The 25,072-nt window shown below is 40.6% G+C and overlaps 1 protein-coding gene across 1 annotated transcript in view; it reads right to left on the reverse strand.

The window, feature by feature from the left end:
- The window catches only part of cenps (centromere protein S), a 31,457-nt gene extending 14,647 nt beyond the window's left edge, over positions 1–16,810 (reverse strand). Inside the window, exons 1-2 of the mRNA XM_072586101.1 lie at positions 16,600–16,810; positions 15,542–15,665 (exon numbers count right to left, since the gene is read on the reverse strand). Coding sequence (XP_072442202.1) covers positions 15,542–15,665; positions 16,600–16,632 — 157 coding nt within the window. The 5' untranslated portion in view covers positions 16,633–16,810. The remainder of the gene's footprint in view (positions 1–15,541; positions 15,666–16,599) is intronic.
- Between the last annotated feature and the right edge of the window lie 8,262 nt (positions 16,811–25,072).

The raw sequence follows: 25,072 nt of genomic DNA on the forward strand, positions 1-25,072 counted from the left end.
ACCCCCAAGTGCAGATTCCTCCAGGAGAGGAAACATACATTTTTTAAAAAGGATTCTGTCAAGATTTCTAAAGAGCTTATATATTTCCATCAAATTGACTCTCACTTTCTAAACTCCAGTGGATACAATTCTAGACTGTCCAACCTTTCCTGCATGACAACTCTCTCAATCCATGCGTACTCCAGTGAAATGTTCTGACCTCTAACACATGTAGATCTTCCAATAAATAAGGACAAAGTTAGAAATCACAACACCAGGTTATAGTCCAACAAGTTTACTTGAAAATTCTAGCTTTCAGAGCTCTGCTCCTTCACCGGGTAACTAGTGGGGCAAGATCATAAGACACTGAATTTACAGCAAAAGATCACAGTGTCGTGCGTTTAAAACGATATATTGAGCAAACCTAGATTGCTGTCAAGTCTTTCATCTTTTTGAATGGGTTGCAGGATTTGGTTCATTAATATGTAAATCCCAGAACTACTTTTAAGTCACATTCTCGAGATAACAACGTTTTATTAAAAAGGTGACATCTCAGCTCAGACAATGCATTAAAGTCAACCCATGTGACATTTTATAATCTCCTACTTTGGAAACAGAACCAGTCTGACTCAAGATTGGGATATAGACAGACTCTAACCTCACATCTTTAATGCATTGCCCGAGCTGAGATGTCACCTTTTTAGTAAAACCTTATGTTATCTCGAGAATGTGACTTAAGAGTAGTTCTTGGATTTACATATTAATGAACCAAAACCTGCAACCCATTCTAAAAGATGAAAGACTTGGCAACAATCTAGGTTTGCTCAATATATTGTTTCAAATGCTTGATCTTTTGCTATAAGATCTGTGTCTAATGATCCTGCCCCAAGAGTTACCTGATGAAGGAGCAAAGCTCTGAAAGCTAATACTTCCAAAAAACCTAAATATAGTCTAAACATAGGTTGGACTATAACCTGGTGTTGTGAGATTTTTAACTTTTTCCACTCCAGTCCAACACTGGCACCTCTATATAATAAGTAAATAGACCAATACTGTACACAGTACTCCAACCCCTACTTCTGCTACTTGTTAAGAAGGCATATGGTGTTTTGGCTTTCATTAATGGGGAATTGAGTTTAAGAGCCATGAGGTTTTGCTGCAGCTCTATAAAACCCTGGTTAGACCACACTTGGAATATTGTGTCCAGTTCTGCTCGCCTCATTATAGGAAGGATGTTGATGTTTTAGAGAGGGTGAAGAGGAGATTCACCAGGATGCTGCCTGGATTGAAGGACCTGTCTTATGAAGAGAGGTTGAAGGAGCTCGGACTTTTCACACTGGAGAGAAGAAGGAAGAGAGGTGACTTGATAGAGGTGTACAAGGTAATGAGAGGCATAGATAGATAGCCAAAGACTTTTCCCCAGGGCAGAAATGGCTGTCACGAAGGGTCATTATTTTAAGGTGATTGGAGGAACGTATCGGGGAGATGTCAGAGGTACGTTATTTACCCAGAAAGTGGTGGGTGCGTGGAATGCACTGCCAGAGGTGGTACTAGAGTCAGAGATATTAGGGACATTTAAGCTACTGCTGGACAAGCACATGGACAGCAGCAAACTGAGGGGTGTGTAGGTTAGGTTGATCTTAGATTAAGATCAATGTTCAGCACAATATAGTGGGCAGAAGGGCCTGCACTGTGCTGTACTTTATGTTCTGCATTCAGTTTCATTTATGATAAACAATAACATTCTATTAGGCTCCCCTTACATTGTATCTGTAGACTAACCTTTTACATTTCACCCACCAGGACAGCCAGATCCTTTGAACAGAACGATGCAATTGCTCTCTATATAATACGCTTTCCTTTCATTCTGCCTACCAAAAAGACAATTTCCTATTTTCCTATATTATACTCCATTTGCCTGAATTTTACCCACTTATTTAACCTACATCCCTTTGTAGCCTCCTTTGTCCTCTTCACAAATTATTTTCCTACTCACTTTTATGTAATCAGCAAATTTAGCAATAATACCTTCATCAAAGTCATTTATGCACATTAAGGCCCTAAAACTAATCCTTTACACACCATTTCTTACATCTTGCTATCTGGAAAATTACCCATTTATGCCTATACTCTGCTCCTCATTAGCTAGTCAATAGTCTATCCATCCATGTTCCCACTTTACAGGTTAAAACCACCATCAGTCATCTCTCCTGGTGAAAGAGCAGCCCTGTGGTCTCGTAAGACTATGGTGACGTTATCTTTATTTTTCACAATAATGTTTGATGTGGCACTTTATCATAACTGCCTGCTTCCTCACTAATACTGTCCCTCCCACATTATGAGATCCTCATCCATGCTACACTTCCGTCTGGACTTAACCATCCGAATGCTATCCAGGCTGACTCTCTGTCTTTCAAACTCCAGTTCATCCAAAGCTGTGCTACCGTATATACTCATGTAAACATCGATCCAACATAAAAGTCAACCCCTTATTTTTGGCCAAACAATCTTGCATTTTCCATATCTCTCTTGTGTGAAAGTCGACCCTACTGTATCGCACTATAAACCTCTTACAAAATAAATTGCATGTTCCCATTAACCTACTTAAATAAAATCACATTTATTCATTCATACTGGTAAATCTACTCATCATTCTTTTTTACTATATTGCATCTCTATTCATTCATAACTCTACTTAGCCCACTAGGTTTACTACAGCACGTTTTGATTCATTCATTCATTCAGACTGGGACTAAGTCTATTGGTACTTATCACACTTTGTTCACTATGCATCCAAAAGTTAATCACATTAAAAAGTTAACCACTTTAATTGTACCATTATATCTGAATAAAAGTGAGATATATTTGCTACATATATCTTTAATTCTTTGCCAAATTTGTTAATGTTGCTAACGTTCATAACATACGAGAGTAAATGGGAGAGAAACAGAAGAATTTGGCGGGAAAGTTCAAGACGCTTAAACATTCAGAGTTTAACAAATGTTTCATTTTAAGTATGCCATTATACCAGGCCATGGCAATGCTGAACAGTGTGACTTTGCAGGATTTCAATGAATCTTTGACATATTAAATTTTTGTACTGATTTATTTAAATAAAATTTACTGCCAGTATTTCATTTTTGTTTCTCTTGCTTTTACCCAGTAATTACCTTTACTATAATTCATTGTGCCTTTCTTCTTTACCCGGAATTAGTTGTGCGATCAAATTGACGTCTGCTAATGATACGGTATTTCAAACTGCAGCATGAATGTCAGCCCCTCAAAACTAGTGCCTGCGTATTAGTCGACCCTATAAATTGAACCTTTAAAAATAGTCTAAAAAATTTGACTTTTACACGAGTATATACAGTACTCACACTACCAAGTCCTGTGCTCAGTGAACTGCACAGGCTCCAGTACAGCATGCTTGAATTTAAACTCTTGCTATAGTATCTCCCAGTATTGCTGTAGCCCATCACTGTAACCTCTTCTACAGTCCCTTCTAGCTACTTGTACGGTCTGATTTCTTTCATCTCACCACTAGTAACTATGCCTTCAAGTTTAGAATTCTCTCCCTAAGTCTTATCACTGCTTCTTTATGAAGCACCTTGAAACTTAATGTTTTCACCAAGCTTTTCACCATCTGGTATTATAATTTTCAAAAAACAGCTCAACATCAAATTTTGTCTGATAATACGTCTACAAAGCACCCCGAGATATTTTATTGCATTGAAGGTGCCAAGTTATCATAATAAAAAGCAGAACTTGACTTAGAGCTTTGGCTCAATAAATACTACCTCGCACATAAGTGCACAAAAGAATTATGTGTACTGTGTAATAGTTGCACTTTCCTAACTAACACTTTTCAACTCAAAACCATACTTAAACGAAGGAGAGAGAAGTAGAAGCAGTCATTTGGAAAGTACAGAAGCTCTTCAAGAATAGAAAGATCAAAGAGTTTGCAACATCATAACAGTCTCATATTATACATTAGCGAACTGGTCGAAGGAACTGAGGGCATGTCGCTAGGTTTGCAGATGACACAAAGTTAGGTGGAGGGACAGGTAGCGCTGAGGAAGCGGAAGGCTGCAGTAAGACTTCGACATTCCAGGAGTAGACAAAGAAGGGGTAGATGGAATCCAAATGAGGGAAGTTATGCATTTTGGTAGGGAGAATAGAGGCGTCAACTATTTTCCAAAAGAGGAGCAATTCGGAGAAACCTGAAGCACAAAGGGACTTGAGAATCCTAGTTCTCTTAAGGTTAACATATTGGCTCAGTTGGCAGTTAGGCAGGCAAATGCAATGTTGGCATGCACGTTGAGAGGATTAAAACACAAGAGCAGAGATGTCTGTACAGGACTCTGATCAGACCACGTATAGAATATCATGAGCAGTTTCGGTCCCAATCTCTAAGGATGTACTGGCCTTGGGAGAGGATCCAGGGGAGGTTCACAAGAATGATCCTGGGAATGAAAGGTTGGTCGTGAGGAGCAGTTGAGGACTCTGGTCTAAGGGTGAGGGGGATCTGATTGGAAATAACAGAATACTGAGAAGCCTGGATAGAGTGGACTTTGAGAAGATGTTTCCACTAGTAGGAAAGATGAGGACCCAAGAGCACAACCTCAGAGTGACCTTTTACAGCGGAGATGAGGAGGAATTTCTTCAGTCAGGGGTGGTGAATCTGTGGAACTCCTTATCGCAGAAGGCTGTGGAGGCCATAATACAGACATAGACGGGTTTGTGATTAGTAAGGGAATCAAGCGTAATGGGGAGAAGGCAGGAGAATGGGATTGAGAAACATATCAGCCAGAATTAAATGATTGGAGCAGACTTCATGGGCCAAACGGCCTAATTCTGCTCCAGATGGGTTGGACTGAAGGGTCTGTTTCCATGTTGTACATTTCTATGACTACTCAGACCTCTTGACCTCACAGTAGCCCGCAAACTTACCACACGTAAACGGCGGCTAATGAACCTAAAAGACCCTATACAAACAACCAGCAAAATGAATGTCATTTTCAAAATACCATGCAAGGACTGTAACAAACACTACATTCGACAAACAGGCAGAAAACTAGCCACCAGGATACATGAACACCAACTAGCCACAAAAAGACATGACTCACTATCACTAGTATCCTTATATACAGACAAAGAAGGACACCACTTCGACTGGGCCAACACATCCATCCTAGAACAGGCTAAACAGAGACACACATGGGAATTCCTAGAAACATGGCATTGTAACCAGAACTCTATCAATAAACACATCGCTCTGGACCCCATCTACCAACTTCTGAGAAAAAGGACCGCAAGTGATTTCATCCACCATAAGACACCAAGACACATAAATAGAAAATGGGACAAAACACCAAGCGCTTCACCGGAGACTCACTGATGACGTTGCCTAATATGGTGACGAAACACCTGAAAACAAACCTTCCAGCTCAGCGAGCAAACTTTCATCCGCTCCTATAACTTATAAGCTTATGGTCTCAACAAGAACTCTGTGAATAAATAGCTATGCTCTGAGGAGGTCAATGAAGATAACATTCCAAAAGTGTTTGGAAAAACCACGATAAGTGAAAACAAAGTTGTGTGACCTTTATTTGTTGGGCACCAGACGGAAAGTACAGTTGACCTTATGGGAGAGGAAATGATACAAGATAAACTCCTATGGATAAAAGCAAAAAGCAAAAAAAAAACCAAACCGACACTACGACAGTACAACTTGCTCCATAAAAAGTTATGTGAGAACAGGAAAATGATTTAAATGGAACACTTCAATCCACCAAATATAAGAGTGGGAAAACCCAAGTGATTTTGAGTTGGTATGGTAAGTGCAATACATAAGTCTCCATGATCCAATGACTCAAGAAGACATTTTATATTCAAAAGTTCCAAAGGTGACTGGAAACCTAGTAATTTACACTATCACAGATCTCCAATTTTAATTCTTTCTCTAACTCCTCTCTCCCTGCTTCTGTATTTTGTTATTAACAAAACCAAACTCCTTCAAACATTGCCCAGAGCCTAACTTTTATCTTATTTAAAGGTAAGTGTAAGGTGCTGTATTCCAGATGTAATTCGATAGGTCACTTACTCAGCTTTAAACTAAACACACTTTACTCTTACACCAAATTAAAATACAAACAAATGAAAGAAGACTTGATATAACTTTAATGCTAATGGAAAACATAAAAGAATAGACAGAAATAGAAATTGCTAAAACAGTTCAGCAAATCTGGCAACATCTGTGGAGAAATCAGAGTTGATGTTTCAGGTCAAGTGAGCCTTCCTCAGACCTGGGGAAGTTTCTGCCTGATTTACAGCATCCATAGTTCTTTAGATTACTTACAGTGTGGAAACAGGCCCTTCAGCCCAACAAGTCCACACCGACCCGCCGAAGACCAACTCACCCAGACCCATTCCCCTACATTTACCCCTTCACCTAACACTACGGGCAATTTAGCATGGCCAATTCCTGCACATTTTTAGACTGTGGGAGGAAACCCACGCAGACACTGGGAGAATGTGCAAACTCCACGCAGACAGTTGCCTGAGGTGGGAATTGAACCCGGGTCTCTGGTGCTGTGAGGCAGCAGTGCTAACCACTGTGCCACTGTGTCACCCTACTGTTTTTAAAAGAACAGTAGGTTATTTAACTACTAAACAGTAACTGTTCCAATATAGTAACGGGAGTGTCTCCCCAGTCCAGGAGAAAAGAACACCAAGAGAAAATTCTGGCAGTGAGAGAGAGAGCGAGAGAGCGAGAAAGAAAGAAAGAGAGAAAACTACAGCCTTTTGCTGAGGCCGAGAGAGATGCAGAATATCTTCCACAACCAACTTCAAGATCCCAATAACTCCAAACTAAACTAAAATCCTGATTCTATGAGAGACTGACTCCATCCATTCATGCTGCTTCTATTGTTTTAATGTTTAAAAAAAAAACACGGCTTCACAAGTTTTTTTTAAAACTTAATTGGCTTAGAACAGACAACTCGGTACCTCTGGCTCAAAACCTCCTCAAAAGAAAAGCAGACCAAGATAAACTTCTTAAAACCATAATCTACTGTTCTTTTAAAACAGTAGGGTGGCACGGTGGTACAGTGGTTAGCACTGCTGCCTCACAGCACCAGAGACCTGGGTTCAATTCCCACCTCAGGCAACTGTCTGCGTGGAGTTTGCACATTCACAACTTGTGTAAAATTTGTTAGTCTTTCCAATTCTGATGAAAGATCACTGAATACTGTCATTATTCCTCTCTCCACAGACAGACCATAATCAGACCTGCAAAATATTTCCAGTATTTCCTGTTTATACAAGAAGATTTCTTTAGAAATTTTTACATATGAAAAATTAAATTAAAAGCTGTGGGTTTCAAGCTAAGTATTGGGATAGATGAGAAATTGGCTGAAGGGTTCTAAAAGGAAAAGGTGCTTTGTTGCAACAAGTGTGGTGCCCAGGCTGAACATACAACCATTCCAAATTAATTTCAGTGCAAATGAGGGGCAGTGGAACAATTGCAGGGGGTTGGCAGGGGAGAGATATATTTAAGACCTATGAAAAAGCAGCTCTGCACACAAAGTGGGTGATCAACACATGGAATGAAATTCCAGATAAAGCTGAAGTGAAAACTCTGCTGGCATTTAAGAATCGATTAGATACAACAACGAAGGAGAGTCTGGGCAGGAGGTTGGTTTCCCTCATCAGTGGTTGTCACTACTACTATAGTTTGACATAACAAAAACCTAAAATGTGATGCCTGATTCAGTTTTCAGATGGCCTCCTGAGATGCCGGTGGAGAAATACGGTTTCTCTTACAAAAAGCCTACAGTGAGAAGATTGATATCCTGTGTTCTATGGTCTGGGACTCAAGGCCACAATCATATTTCGAGTTGTCCCTCATAAGCAATTTATGGAACAGGCTTGCCAAATCCATTGGCTTCAAACGTGGTTGAAGTCAGGGATTTCTGCTGTTGGCTCAGTAATAATATCTGAATAGCAGGTTGCTTTTAGCCAAATAGATATTAATTGCTGTTTCCAAGAATGGTCCATGTGATTTTAAGAACTGTTTTGCTGTCTTTTAACCAAAATTTTGTGATTAGGAATATTTGTTTACTGTGCCATTGACTTTGTGTCAAACGCTAGCCAGGAGAGGATAAGACAGCAGTAGGAGCCACTCCAGTGGAGTGAACTTGAGCATCCTCAACCCTGTCTTCATGGCAATATTTAGCTACTGTGGTAGTAAAAGCATTATTGCGGTAATTAGGACCAAAAAGGAAGCAAACTAAATTAATTAAGTAATTCTACATGTTCAACAGCAGTCAGAGTTTGCAGCCATCTGCAACTTTATCTCAGCAGCAAAATAAATCATTGTGTTTGCATTCCAGAAGACAAAGCAACTTCAGACATACAGCACTGCTGCCTCACAGAGGCTGGGATGCACGGTTAATTCCACCCTAGGACAACAGCCTGTGGGATTTTGTATATTCTCCCTGTGTCTGCATGGATTTTCTCCGGGTGCTCTGGTTTTCTGTCCCAGACCAAAGATGTGCAGGTTAAGTTGATTGGCCACAGGAAATGCAGGGTTACAGGGATAAGATAGAAGAGTGGGAATGAGTGGGGTGCTCTTTGGAGGGTCAGTGTGGACATATATATATAGAACATTGAACAATACAGTGCAGAACAGGCCCTTCGGCCCTCGATGTTGCGCTGACCTGCAAACTATTCTCAGCTCGTCCCCTACACTATACCATCATCATCCCTGTGCTTATCTAAGGATTGTTTAAATCTCCCTAATGTGGTTGAGTTGACTACATTAGCAGATAGGGCATTCCATGCCCTTACCATTCTCTGCATAAAGAACCTGCCCCTGATATCTGTCTTAAATCTATCAACTCTCAACTTGTAGTTATTCCCCACCCCCCCACCCCGTACATGAATGGCTTAATTGGCCAATATGAGTCAATGATACCATTACAAAAAAAAAGAGATTCAGTATGAGTAACAACATTAATCTCTGAAATTTAAACACATGGCAAACAGTTGGAAGGGGACTAACTCCAAGTTAATTCAACAAAAAGGGTGACCATCTCGTGACAAGTCTGAATTCCTGACCACAGCCTCAATGTCAATCCAAAGAAACGGATGGATTTAAGTAAATTTTCGATCGTGCAGGGACAGTAAAATTAGATCTTGTTTGAAAAGTATCAAGATTTCTTTAAAAGACTAACTCAAAAACCACAATAAAAGCAAAACTTTGACATAACCTTTAATCATGAAAATGGACTATCACTTCCCGAAATGCTTCAAGTCAGTTGAATGTTTTATTTTCTGAGAATTAATCTTTATCTGATGTTAATGTTTTGAATAAATTATCTTCAAAGCAAAAAAAAGTTAACTGTGCTTAATCTTTGAAATTTAAATGATTATTAAAAAAAAACAGAAACTACTGCAGCAATTTCTTATGCTAGTATGGGTGCATTAATCTAGTCAAGTAATAGTTTACAAAGATACGACAACAGTTCTTCCCAAGATTAAGAGTTCAAAAAAAGACAGGAAAGTTTGGAGTGAGCTATGAACAGCTTCAACATTAATCCTCACAGCCAGTAAAGCATTGTTATTTCCACCACCCCTACAGACCATCATGCAAAGGCAAATACTTATTCATGTACTTTATCCTATTAATTGAATGTGCACAACTTGAAATTGTCTTGTACCAACATAACAGACAGAATGGTTTAAACTGAAACAACTACGCCTATAGTGTGCAGTGAGTTCTGTCTTAAAACAGAAATGAGTATTGAAAAATTTGGGCAATGAACTAAAAATATTAAGCTTAGAAAACTCAAAATATAATGAAAATCACAAAAAGCTGAGGCAAAACCAGAAGACTTCTAGCGTGAAATAATTATTTTGTTCTAGTTGTAACGATACAATGGCTTTAAGAGGTGTATTTTGTCCTTTTTTGTTTTGAAGGCAGGTTTTAAGGGAGAGGTATCTACTGAAAACCCATAAAGTAGGCAGTTTGAAAGGCCTTGGGGTTTTAAGTAGGAACAATAGAAGCAGCCTGAATGGGTGGGGCAAGCTCCACAGGACGAGGATTTTTAGTTTTAGTTTTTTAGTTTTGATTAACCTTTTCATGTCAAATAGTTTGACCAATTGAATTGCATCCGGAATGCAACACCTTATACCTACCTTTAAAATAAGAAAAAGTTAGGGTCCAGTTCAACAACAGTTTATTTTTCTGAAAACAACAACAAACCATGTCATGTGAGCATGAGCATAAAAACAACAGTTCAAGTTCCTTTCACTACCTTTTAGCATTACGGAAGCAATGTTAAGAACATAACACATGTAACTACAAGATATTGTGGAGACCATAAAGCCATTTTCTTTCACAGACTGAAAACAAATCAACCCTATCTTTTAATCTCTTAAGAACAGGTTCTTATTCCCACCACCCCCCCCCACAATGGCACAGCAAAGTAAAACTCTACATGACCTCTCCAACATATTACTTGTGTATCATTGACTTTGAGCAATATTAATTCAAGGTTTTTACTGAACTAGCAACCATGTCTACATATAATTTCAATGCTCCCAAAAATTCAAAATAAAACTCCATAAGATTCTTGCTAATCTGCACTTATAATTGCTTTCATAATTTCCAAGTCCATATGTGTCAGCACTTTCTTAAAGGAAGCTCATAATCCTCCTAAAACACTCTTCTGACACGAAACTGTAGATCTGAGATGATTTGTGATTAAGCAGTCTTTTTTAGATCTTTCAGTGCCAAGTTTAATATTATGGTGAGACAACGTTCTTGGCTATTTTATGAAGACCAGCTGTATTTCAGAATGAAGTCAAGGCCAGAAATATATTTCCAGTATATTCTTAAGACCAAAGGATTTGAATAACCAACTGTCAATCACATTCAAAGCCAAAAAGAAATTTCTTGTACATAGAAAAGCATGAAAATCTGATTTTCACAGCTCATTTAGGCATTGCAAAGCTATTATGATTTTAAATATGTGACTAACATCCATGACAAACTGTGTCTATTTCGATTAATTGATAGATCAGCCTAGTCTGGCCCTATTGTAAATTTGTTTATTTGGAAGCAGGACAAAGCTAAATACAGCTTTCATTTTAATGTTAATGCTAAGGTTTTACAACGGTGGAACATAAAAATACTTAAAAGTTCTTTCTTTGGCTGAAATGCTTCATCACACTTGAGAAAGCTGACCTGAACATCATCCTACACAAGAACAAGGGAGCGCAAGCCAATAACAGATCATGGACTGAACTAATAACTTTCATTCCATTCCCAACTTATTCTGTTAAATCTTCTAAAATTGAGTTTTGGAGAAAGTGGGAGGGAGGTGATGATCAAATTAGTTTAGATGATGCACAATGTAATATAAACTTTAAAGGAATACAAACAAAAATTAAAAGTGGCAGCACAGGACGGGACAACAACGCGCACATGAATCACAACAAATACAACAAGCAGTTAGGAAGGCAAATTGAGTTTTAGTGTTTATTACAGGAGGTAAAATTATAAACATAGTGAAGCTTTTCTGCAGCTATACAACACGATGGTCAGAACACATTTGGAGTACTGTGTATAATTTTGATCCCCTTACTTGAAAGAAATAAGCATTAGAAGCAATTTAGAGAAGGTTAATTTAACTCCTTCCTGGGATGGACATTATCTTGTGAAGGAAGTGCTTATTTTATGGGTCTGTATTGAGCGGAGTTTAGAAGACAGAAGCTGAAACATACAAGAGCTTAAGGTATGTGGATAATAGAAGGATGTTTTCTCTTGCTGGGGAGACTGGAACTTGGGCAAAGAATGGCCTACACCTGGTCTGACGTGATATTTCTACCTTCCAAACAGCAATGTGATAACAACCAGTTAATTAGTTTTAGTGATGTTTATTAATGATGAGATATCAGTTGGGACACCTAAGGGAACATCCCTTTTTTTCCGTGACAGAATCATAGGACTATTTACATTCATCTGAGAAGTCAGATTTTGAAGATGGAGAGTGGCTACCTCCAAAGATTCAAAAGAAAGATTCAGCTCATGACTCATACAAAGAGGCACTTTGAGGACATTTGATCCAGTTAGCGTTTTTCCTGTCATTTTATTTGTTGGAGGTTAGAGAATAGCTGGAGTAACATACTGTCAAACAGCTAGTAAAGATCTGCTAAGTATTTTAAAAATGCTGATTGAACATTACTGTTCTGCTCTTTATGAAATGACTTGTCAACAGAGATTTTTATCAACTTCCTTAAAACATAATTTCCCCTAAATGTTCTTTAGATAACATCTTACCATCTTCAGACATCAACTGTTTGTCAGTAGCATTTCAGACAAGTATAACAGTTAAAAAAGCAAGTATCGTATGGTTATTTTTCATTCAAAAAAACATAAAAATTCAAATGTTTTTTCTAAGTCAGACACAAAATGCTGCACAGAAGCTCCATTTAATACATATTTCAAAATGCCATATTTCTTCCAACAAAGGTAGCCAACAGGAATTTCAAATTGTGAAAATGTTTGAAAGTTAGAAGTTACCTGATACCATCAAAATCAATGCCATACAGTTATTGAACATGAAGGTTAAACAAATGAAACCACAAAGTCGCTCTCTCAAGAAACATAAGAATCGGGAGGAGCAGCTACAGGCTAAATGAGCTTTGACAGGGACCCACCAGCTAATAAGAACATCGTTGATCTTCATTCTATTTTTCCACCAAATCCCCATACCCCTGGATTCTCTTTGTGTTCCAAAATCTATTGATGTTAGCCTTGAACATACTCAATGGCTGAGGGTCTGCAGCTTTCTGGGATAGAGAATTTCAAAGCTTCACAAACCTGAACAAAAAAAGATTCTCATTCTCTTGCTAGTCTTTCGAACAATTTGCAGATAGACCATTTATCACCATGGAAAATATTTTCTGTTCAAAATACTTTGCCAAATGGTGTAGTGTCAGTTCACTGAAACACAATTACAGTGATTACTCTTCAGTAAATCAGAAAAAAAGGAGACTTGGAAATATGAATTAGCTAATTTAGGTATTATCATCTTGGGCTAAATTGATAAAATTTCGTGGAATTGTTAACAGAAAAAATGAAGTTAAAAAACAAAATTAGGTGGTTGTCTTCCGAACAGAAGCTTGTAGCTGTCAAATAATTTTAGAGACATGTTTCAGTTGGGAGGGAGTGGATGGTATCTTTGCAGTTTTCATTTTATTTTTGACTGTGAGGAGCTGGTTGGGAGATGATAAAAGAAAATGGAGAGAATGGTATCACTTACAATACTTATTTATAGCTTGAGATTTATGATAGAGCACCTGACAAAGTGGGGCCCACACCCATCTTTTCACTTCACAACCGGAAAAGACCTTTCTAAAGGTAGCAAAGAAGAATGTTTGCTTAACCTTTCAAAGCAACAATAATTGACGCAAAGCTGATTTTCATCCAGAGTACTGTTTGTACTATCTATACAATATTTACCACACTTTAGAAATTAAATGCGCAAGTTAAAAAAGGCAATTTTAGAAATAAAATGGTAAAATTAAAATGTACTTAGATCACTAGTTTAGAAAGATAATGGACACCTAAATTTCATTATACCTTGGAATGCTAGGAAGTTTAACCTCTATGTAATTTCACCCATCTTTCTGGAAAACTATGATCAACATAGTTGATCATAATCAACACTCGAGGATTTAGATTTTGAGAACAATTCTTTGCTTTACAACATTGTTACTTTTCAATACATTTGCAATTCACTTCTGTCTCAGTGATGATGCTTATATATTTGTTGATACTTCTCTTGGGTCAAAAGTCGGAGGTGATGATGTAGCTGTACAGGACATTGATTAAGCCACTTTTGGAATAATACATGCAATTCTGGTCATCCTGCTATAGGAAAGATATTGTGAAACTTGAAAGGGTTCAGAAAAGATTTACAAGGATGTTGCCAGGGTTGGAGGGTTTGAGCTATAGGGAGAGGCTGAACAGGCTGGGGCTGTTTTCCTGGAGTGTCAGAGGCCGAGGGGTGACCTTATAGAGGTTTACAAAATTATGAGGGGCATGGATAGGATAAATAGACAAAGTCTTTTCCTGGGATGGGGGAGTCCAGAACTAGAGGGCATAGGTTTACGGTGAGAGGGGAATGATATAAAAGAGACCTAAGGGGCAATATTTTCACACAGAGGGTGGTGCATGTCTGGAATGAGCAGCCACAAGAAGTAGTGGTGGCTGGTACAATTAAAACATTTAAAAGGCATTTGGATGGGTATATAAATAGAAAGAGTTCAGAGGAATATGGGCCAAATGTTGGCAAATGGGACTAGATTCATTTAGATTGGTATGGACAAGTTGGACTGAAGGGTCTGTTTCCATGCTGTACATCTCTAACTCTATGAGCAAGAGCTAGAAAATAGCATTAGGCAGGGTGGCCCACTTTTCAGACAGCACAGATAGTAGGAGCAGAATGGCCTCCTGTGTCCTGTTTTTCTACAAGTTCTAAATATCTGTAAAGCAGATCTGCGGAGGAGGCAGGGGAGCTGCTCCGATGCTCCAGGGAAAACAGCCCCAGCCTGTACAGCCTCTCCCCATATCTCAAATCCTCCAACCCTGGCAACATTCTTTGTAATGTGTTTGTATCCTTCTCACAACCTGCCCTAATTTAGTGCTGTCTGCAAATTTGGCCACTGTACATTCATTTCCTTCCCTCATGTCTTTAATATATACTATAAACAGCTGCAGTCCCAGCACGCTATGGAATCCGCTGGTCACAGCTTTCCCGCCAGAAAAAGAACTCCTTATCCTTCATCGTTGTTTTCTGCCCATCAGCCAATTCTCTATCCTTGCCAATATACTACCTCCAACACCATCAACTCTTACCTTATGACTTAACCTTTTGTGGAGGTACATTGTCAGACACCTACTGGAAGTCCAAAGACAACACATCTGTGGGACCTTTCTGAGACTTCCTTGAAAAACACTAAATTTAGTCAGGCATGATTTCTCTTTCATTAAGCTATGCTGACTCTGTATGATTTTCCAAACATTTTGCTATTACTTCCTTAACACTTAATTCCAATACTAATTAGCTATAATTACCTGCTTTTTGCTTTATTCCCTTTTTGAATAGGAGTGTCACATTGGCAGTTTTCCAATTCTCTGGTACTTCTCCAGAATCCAAGGATTTTTGGGAAATTGCAACCAGTGGATCTCTACATTTACCTACCTTTTTTTTAGAATCCTAGGATGCAAATTATCAGGATCAGGGGACTTATCTGTCTTTAGCTCCATTACTCTGTCCAATACTACTTCTTTAGTGACATTACTTAATTCCTCCCCTGTATCCTTTAGTATGAATGGAAAACTGATGTAAGATACTTTGAGCGGCCAACTCAAAGAACAAGTGTTCAGAAGCAAACAGTCTGACATTCCCCCTGATATGCAGTGTAACAAGGATGAAGAAAAGAAATTATAAGTTGAGAGAAAGATCCAATGCAAAGGTAAGAGACATACCACATTGTCTGAAGGTTGTTTCTGCTAAGGCAGCAATTGTTTGTTTACTGAATTCTGTTCCTTTATCCACCCCAACTTCCTCACAAAGACACCCAACTGTGTAGTGAACAGCAGCACGAAGCCTCTGTAGGAGAAAAATTATTTGAGAGCCAGATTTAATCTTCTTAAACATTTTCAAGTCTGGTGCTTCAGTCACAAAGTTACCACAAGTTCATGAACAATCAAGAGGCATTCACGATCTAGAAAACAGACATACTGGGATGCAGAAGACTATTTGTACATGAATACTCATCTGATAACAAACACAGGAACCAGGGTACAGGAAGATAGTGCTCGAGGTACAAGCCTAGAAGCTGATTAAGTTACATACTAGTTGTGGTACAGGTCACTCAAAAACACATTTTGATGGATTCTAAAAAAAAGGTAACCAAGTCTTTGCTGTGTCAGGTGAGATATGGAGCAGAGGAGACCTGCTTGAGCTGAGCACAGATTTTACACAAAGCATGGACACTGTACTGCCCAAACGGGACCAAGTGGTCATCTACAAAATCCACATAGTGGATCAAGCATCACCACTGAAAGCGGTTTTCAGGGTACCAGCACTCGTCTCCAACAGTCCAAAGAGCGCAGGGTCCCGTCAAAGGAGGCTAACTGTGGCAGCTCCCAAGACATATTTGCTGTCCTCTCCGAGGTCTGTCTGATCTCCTGCCAGCCACTCCTGCCCAGACCTCCCTGACATTATCCCCCAGGATCATTTAGTTGGAGCTCAGCAGTTTTGTACCGCTCAATCTGGAGCACAAGATAAGGGAAAGGAACACACACGGTTGATATTAAATACACACATGTGGATAAATAGTGACGGTACATTTTTGACGATTTATTTAATCAGATTTTTCTTTGGATTTTTGTGTTTCTGTTTGACCTTGCAGTAAAACAAGAGCAAAGGGTTGCAAACCTGATTGGGAGGGCTAACTGACTTGATGCACTAATCTCTGGGGGGAGTAGGGGAGAGGGGGAGAGGAGGGGGGGAGAGGAGAGGAGGGGGGGGGGGGAGTTACCTGAGAGAGCGCGGCCTGATCCCTCTCCGCCATCCCCGTCAGAGTCCGCGACAGCGGGCACACTGCCCCTCTATATACCCTCCCTGTATCTATATTATATTATATACTCTCTCCCTATATACTTTATTATATATCGTCCCTCTCGCTGTGTTTTGTCTTGTTTTCTCTTTCCCGCCTTCCCGCTCCTACGGGCTCTCCGCGCGGACACGGGCCGTACCGCGTTTCCAGCTCGAAACCGCCTGGAGCCAGCTCAGGGCAGAGTCACAGAGAGAGAGATACAGCTGTGTGTGTGTGAGAGAGAGTTAAAAATCACACAACACCAGGTTATAGTCCATCAGGTTTATTTGGAAGACCTTTGTGGGGTATGAGATCGAAAGACACAGAATTTATAGCAAAAGTTTACAGTGTGATGTAACTGAAATTATACATTGAAAAAGACCTGGATTGTTTGTTAAATCTCTCAATTTTCAGTTTTTTCATATGTAAATCCCAGAACTTTTTTAAAAAGTTACATTCTCAAGTGAACTTTCACAATACATACCATGTCAGCTCAGATAATGCATTGAAGGTGTAAGGTTAAAGTCTGTCTGTCTGTGTCCCAAAGTTCAGACATTCTATTTCTAATTTACAAATTTACAGAATCTTACTAAATTCATGCAGTTTTTGAGCAAAAAAATGTAATTCTGTAAGTACAAATTCACAAATTTATATGTGTGCGCGGGGGTATGAGTGTGTGAGAGAGTGTGTGTGAGTGTGGAGGTGTATATGTGTGAGCGTGTGTGTGTGAGTGAGAGAGAGCTGTGTGAGAGAGCTGTGTGTTTGTCTGTATCTCTGTGTGTGTGGACACAATTAATGCCGTGATTTCCCATTATTTATTTTACACATTGTACAAATCTCATTCCAGTCATAGAATTAGAATCCGATGTCCCTAGAATAACATAAGGGCAGAAGTTAGACAACACCAGCTTATAATCCAACAAGTTTATTTGAAAACACAAGCTTTCAGAGCATTGCCCCTTCATCACTTCACCTGACAAATGAGCATTACTCCGAAAGTTTATGATGTCAAATAAACCTGGTGGATTATAATCTGTTGTCGAGTGACCTGTGACCTTGTCCATCCCAGTCAAACACCAGCACCTCCACATCAGGAAATATTTATTTGTTTTCTCTCTTGACCTATCATAGCTCTTAATAACTTTCCATGTATTATTTATATAATTCCATAATATAGATTTTTACTTTACATATGGACAGACAAATTGGGAACAGGAGTACACAATGAGCTCCTCTAACCATCTCCAGTAATTAATAAGATAATAATTGATCTGAATAATCTACCTTTCCACCTACACTACTAGCCTTGACTATAAAAAAAATATATCTACATCAATTGCTGTAAACTGTGGCTCTAAACCAATAAAGTCAAATACTTCATGGGGAACCAGTCACTCTGTGCCTCCTGCAAGAAAATGAAAGTATCTAGAGAACCAAGATCAACGAGTAGCAGAACCTAACAATCCAAAGGATCGTCCCAGGAACCCTGTGAACAGGGACCATTGAATTATTTTCCCTGTAATTCCCTCCACCCAGAACACCATGTTATTTTGCCTATCTAAGTAGATAAAGATAGTTGGGCCTAGGACACTACCCTGAGGAACTCCTGCAGAGATGTCCTGGAGCAGAGTATGCAGAGGGAGTTTTATAAGACGTTTAAAGTTTTAACTGGTAGAGTTGTAAGTTGATAGTTCATAATTGTTTATGTGTAACTAGAATCTATTTACTTGTAATAAATAGTAATTCTGGTTAAGTGCACAAACCTGGTCTGTGCTTTCTGTCAACTTGGGTCTAAAAAATCAAGTAAATTGGAGAATTTTGTGTATGTTTATAAAATCTTTAACTTTTTGTTAAAACTCTGGGAACAGTGAGACTTGATTTCCAGTTTGCTACTCCATTGAGCCATAACAGCTTCTTTTTTATTATTTGAGTGATAGAGTCATTCAGCATGGAAACAGACCCTTCAGTCCAACTCGTCCATGCTGACCAGATATCCTATATTAATCTACTCCCAATTGCCAATATTTGCCCCATATCCTTCCTATTCATATACCCATCCAAGTGCCTTTTAAATGTTGAAATTGTACCACCTCCACCACTTCTTCTGGCAGCTCATTAAATATACACACTATCCTCTGAGTGAAAAAGTTGCCCCTTAGGTCCCTTTTAAATCTTTCCTCTCTCACCCTAAACCTATGCCTTCTAGTTTTGAACTCCCCTACCCCAGGGAAAAAAACCTTGTCTATTTACCCTATCCATGTCCCTCATAGTTTTATTAATCTCTATAAGGTCACCCCTCAGCCTCCGTGCTCCAGGGAAAACAATCCCAGCCTATTCAGCTTCTCCTTGTAGCTCAAATCCTCCAACCCTGACAATACTCTTATAAAGGGGAGAAAGTGAGGACTGCAGATGCTGGAGATCAGAGCTGAAAATGTGTTGCTGGAAAAGCGCAGCAGGTCAGACAGCATCCAAGGAACAGGAGAATCGACGTATCAGGCATCAGCCCTTCTTCAGGAATGAGGAAAGTGTGTCCAGCAGGCTAAGATAAAAGGTAGGGAGAAGGGACTTGGGGAAGGGGCGTTGGGAATGCAATAGGTGGAGGGAGGTCAAGGTGAGGGTGATAGGCTGGAGTGGGGTGGGGGCGGAGAGGTCAGGAAGAAGATTGCAGGTTAGGAAGGAGGTGCTGAGTTCGAGGGATTTGACTGAGACAAGGTTGGGGGAGGGGAAATGAGGAAACTGGAGAAATCTGAGTTCATCCCTTGTGGTTGGAGGGTTCCTAGGCGGAAGATGAGTCGCTCTTCCTCCAACCGTCGTGTCGCTATGGCCTGGCGATGGAGGAGTCCAAGGACCTGCATGTCCTTGGTGGAGTGGGAGGGGGAGTTGAAGTGTTGGGCTATGGGGTGGTTGGGTTGGTTGGTCCGGGTGTCCCAGAGGTGTTCTCTGAAATGTTCCGCAAGTAGGCGGCCTGTCTCCCCAATATAGAGGAGGCCACATCAGGTGCAGCGGATGCAATAGATGACGTGTGTGAGGTTCAGGTGAATTTGTGGCGGATATGGAAGTGGGAATATGGGATGGCGTTTTTACAGGGGGCAGGGTGGGAGGAGGTGTAGTCTAGGTAGCTGTGGGAGTCGGTCAGTTTATAGTAAATGTCACCCCCCACCTTTTCCTCCGCTACATCGATGACTGTATCGGCGCTGCCTCGTGCTCCCACGAGGAGGTTGAACAGTTCATCCACTTTACCAACACTTTCCACCCCGACCTCAAATTCACCTGGACCATCTCAGACTCCTCCCTCCCCTTCCTAGACCTTTCCATTTCCATCTCGGGTGACCGAATCGACACGGACATTTACTATAAACCGAACAACTCCCACAGCTACCCAGACTACACCTCCTCCCACCCTGCCCCCTGTAAAGACGCCATCCCATATTCCTAATTCCTTCGTCTCCGCCACATCTGCTCCCAGGAGGACCAGTCCCAAAACCATCCCACCCAGATGGCCTCCTTCTTCAAGGACCGCAATTTCCCCCCAGACGTAGTCGATGATGCCCTCCACCGCATCTCTTCCACTTCCCGCTCCTCCGCCCTTGAGCCCTGCCCCTCCAACTGCCACCAGGACAGAACCCCACTGGTCCTCACCTACCACACCACCAACCTCCATGTCCAGCGTATCATCAGCCGTCATTTCCGCCACCTCCAAACGGACCCCACCACCAGGGACATATTTCCCTCCCCTCCCCTATCAGCGTTCCGAAAAGACCACTCCCTCCGTGACTCCCTCGTCAGGTCCACACCCCCCCACCAACCCAACCTCCACTCCCGGCACCTTCCCCTGCAACCGCAAGAAATGCAAAACTTGTGCCCACACCTCCCCCCTTACTTCCCTCCAAGGCCCCAAGGGACACTTCCATATCCACCACAAATTCACCTGCGCCTCCACACACATCATCTATTGCATCCGCTGCACCCAATGTGGCCTCCTCTATATTGGGGAGACAGGCCGTCTACTTGCGGAACGTTTCAGAGAACACCTCTGGGACACCCGGACCAACCAACCCAACCACCCCGTAGCCCAACACTTCAACTCCCCCTCCCACTCCACCAAGGACATGCAGGCCCTTGGACTCCTCCATCGCCAGACCATGGCAACACGACGGTTGGAGGAAGAGCGCCTCATTTTTCCACCTGGGAACCCTCCAACCACAAGGGATGAACTCAGATTTCTCCAGTTTCCTAATTTCCCCTCCCCCCACCTTGTATCAGTCAAATCCCTCGAACTCAGCACCTCCTTCCTAACCTGCAATCTTCTTCCTGACCTCTCCGCCCCCACCCCACTCCAGCCTATCACCCTCACCTTGACCTCCCTCCACCTATCGCATTCCCAACGCCCCTCGCCCAAGTCCCTCCTCCCTAGCTTTTATCTTAGCCTGCTGGACACACTTTCCTCATTCCTGAAGAAGGGCTGATGCCTGATACGTCGATTCTCCTGTTCCTTGGATGCTGCCTGACCTGCTGCACTTTTCCAGCAACACATTTTCAGCTCAATACTCTTATAAAGCTTTTCTGAACCCTTCCAAATTTCACAACATCCTTCTTATAGGAGGGAGACCAGAATTGCACACAATGTTCAAAAAGTGACCTAACTAATGTCCTGTATAGTCACAACATGACCTCCCAACTCCTATGCTCAATACTCTATCCAATTAAGGAAAGCATACCAAACGCCTTCTTCACTATCCTATCTACCTGCAACTCCACTTTCAAGGAACAATGAATCTCCAGTCCAAGGTCTTTTATATTTAAATATTCTCTACCTAAGTGCCCTGTACCGAAGATGACATCGAGAGTTGACATTACAAACTTTTCACTGCACTCGTGTGAGTGAACATGACAACAAATACTAATTCTATTCCAAAAAATTCTTTGCAATGTCCTGTACAGTTGCAACATGAGGTCCCAGGTCCTATAATCAATGCGCTAACTGATAAAAGCAAGCATACCTAACGCGTTCTTCACCACCCTGTCTAACTGCGACTCCACTTTCAAGGAACTGTGAATCTGCAGCCCAAGGTGTCTTTGTTTAGCAACAATCCCCAGGCCCCTACCATTAAGTGTATGTCTTGCCCTGAGATGCCTTACCAAAATGCAACACTTCACATTTGTCTAAATTAAACTCCATCTGCTACTCCTCCACCCGTCTGATCAAGGTCCCATTGTACTCCGAGATAACCTTCTTCACTGTCCACTACACCAACAATTTTGGTGTCATCTGCAAACTTGCTAAGCATTCTTCATTTATTCACATTCAAATCATTTATATAAATGAGAAAAACCAGTGGACCCAGCACTGATCCTTGTAGCACACCGCTGGTCACAGGCCTCCAGTCTGAAAAGCAACCCTCCAACACCACCCTCTGTCTCCTACCTTCAAGCAAATTTTGTATCCAAATGGCTAGTTCTCCCTGAATTTCGTGTGATTTAACCTTGCTAACCAGTCTACCATGTGGAACCTTGTCAAACACCTTGCTATTCTTGATACTAAAATGGACAATTTCACATTTTCCCACATTATACTCTAATTGCCAGAACGTTGTAAGTTCCAGAAGCAAAAGATACTTGTTGTCTTTTAAGAAACTTCTGATGAAGCAGGGGGTCATTGAAGGTTTATGAGTTTGTACTATACGTAGCCCCATGTCTTTCCTCAAGTTAGTTGTATCTATTCTTTGTACCATGTTTCATCGCTCATTGCCCACCTGTCCTCAGTAACTCACTGCCAGCCCAACTACCCAAGCTGCTCATGCCAACCAACACAGAAAGTAACTTCAAATGTTATTTTTCACTCCCTAACTCTTCATGATTTCCCCAAAATCCTCATCCATCCCTCAAACCGCCTACTACCCCATACTTCAGATCATTAAAAGTAACATCACATGATATTTAGGAACTAATTTTGGTGTAATGATGCAAGTTCTACAAAGTTATGAGTCTCTCCAAGTCTTGCCAGAATGATAATGTGTTGATCACGCTCTATGTGCTTTTGTGCAGCCAAGAAGAAAGATGAATGATTATTCATTGAAAGGACATTTCCTTCCCTCTGCAAATAGATTCCTATGTAATAAAGTCCTATGATCCATTTAATGCTCCTATATAGCACCTTGGGATAGCATATTACATTCAAGATGCTAAACAAGTACAGCTTTTAGTGCCAATAATGCAATGTCTGCTATATTCATGTTTCCACGAACAGCATAATTTTCCTTCTTACCTGCCTATCTTCCTTAACCTCTCCGCTACTGAAACTCTCACCCATGCTGTGATAATCTCAAGATTTGACTGTTATGACACTTTTCTGGTTAGTTTCCCATCTTCACTTTCCACAAATTTCAGCTTATCCAAACCTAGAATCAAAGAATTATACAGTGTAGAAGAGACCCTTCAGTCCATTGAATCTGCACTGACAAAAAGCTATTCTAAATCTACACTAGCCTCACTCTCCAGCACCTGTTATGACATTTCAAGAGCTCATCCAAGTACATTTTAAAGGTTGTGAGGCTTCTCACCTCAACTCCCCTCCCAGACAGAGCATTCCCCTGTTACTCATGTCCCAGTATACACCAAGTTCTGTACACACATCACCTCTATGTTGGTTCCTGGTTGAACAAAACTATACTCTAAAAATTCTCATCCATGATCCCAAATCCATTCAGGGTTATGACCCTCCATAACTCCCTACCCTTTTCCAAGCCTAAAACCCCTCAGGAATATTTAAATTCCTTCAAGTCTGGCTTCTTGGACATCCCTGATTTCAGTCACCCCCATGACAGATGCATGTGACCTTAGGTGCCAAAGCTGTAAACTCTGAACTTTCTTTGCCAAACCTCTCCATTTCTCTTTTCTCCTTTAAGTGCTCCTTAAAAACTAACATTTTGAGCAAACTTTTGTTTTCTGCCTCAATAACCTCTCACATGACATGGTGTCAGATGATTTTTGATTGTGCTCCTGAGTAGTATTCTAGGATGGCTTACTACATTCAAATGCTATACAAATGCAGTTTTTGTTGCCTAAAATGCAATGCTTTCTATATTCACTTGTTTCTTGTAAAATAGACCTGCATGTAACATATGGAAGGAGATGTACAAATTTTACTAGGATGACTGAATCATTCCTCATACATCATGGTGGCTCAGTGGTTAGCACTGCTACCTCACAGCACCAGGGTCCCAGGTTCGATTCCAGCCTCGGGTGTCTACCTGTGTGAAATTGCACATTCTCCTTGTGTCTGCGTGGGTTTCCTCCCACAGTCCAAAGATGTATAGGTCAGGTGAATTGGCCATGCTAAATTGCCCATAGTGTTAGGTGCATTAGTCAGAGGGAAATGGGTCTGGATGAGTTACTGTTCGGAGAGTCGGTATAGACTGGTTGGGCTGAAGGGCCTGTTTCCACACTGTAGGGAATCTAATCTATTTTAATGACATGGAAAGGCAATGGCCTGCTGTTAGTATTGTCATTAGGTGATAATCCAGAATCCCAATCTAATGTGCTGGTGTACTGGATTTGATTCTGACTGATGGGAAATCTGACTTCAATAAAATTTGGATTTAAAGAGCTGGCCTAATGGTAGCCACTGTCATAAAAACCCATTTGATTATCTAATGTTCTTTAGGGAATGGAATTTGCTATCTTTACCCAGTCTTACCTATATGTGACTCTGGGTCCACAACAACATGTTTGACTCTTGACTTACCTCTGGGCAATTGGGGATAGGTGATAGTTTGCCAGCGATGCAAAATCCCATGATTAATGTTTTTTAAAAAGTCATTGATTGTGGGAGCTTGCTGTGTGCACAACAATGTCTACACCTCAGAAGTTCTTCCTTATAGCTGCACACACTTTGTGATGTCCTGAGGTTATCTAAGGAGCAGCCTGCAAGTTATTTTCCCCTTTTTGCTTTCTCTCATCACCCTGTTACATACAAGGATTCCAGAATCTGACTAAACATACATTACAAGACTGAACTGCACAGAAGATTAATTCAATTCTCTTAGCTACTATGTTGGAAGAATGTTTCTTTGGAAGTTTCCCTGAAAAAGGTGTTTGAACATATCCATTATTTAATGCAAGGAACTGCAGTTAATGTTTGAATATTTTAAACAAAGTTGCAGTTTGGTAAGAATTAAACAGCAGTACAAAAATACATATTGGAACAAACATAAGTATAGATGTACTGACAAGAGCTGTAAAGGTTAGATCTCATCAGCAGATGGCTTTGACTTCCCTTTTCATGTGCAGAAAAATACACAGTTTGTTCTTCTGTCAGCAAGGTGCAAATCGTTTGCAAACCAGTAGATTCCATAGCAGAGCTTATTCACAGAGATCTTCTCAATCATGTCGTGTTTCATGAGAACATCAATGATAA

Source organism: Chiloscyllium punctatum, chromosome 16 (assembly GCF_047496795.1).
Source record: "Chiloscyllium punctatum isolate Juve2018m chromosome 16, sChiPun1.3, whole genome shotgun sequence".
NCBI classification, from domain to species: Eukaryota; Metazoa; Chordata; class Chondrichthyes; order Orectolobiformes; family Hemiscylliidae; genus Chiloscyllium; species Chiloscyllium punctatum.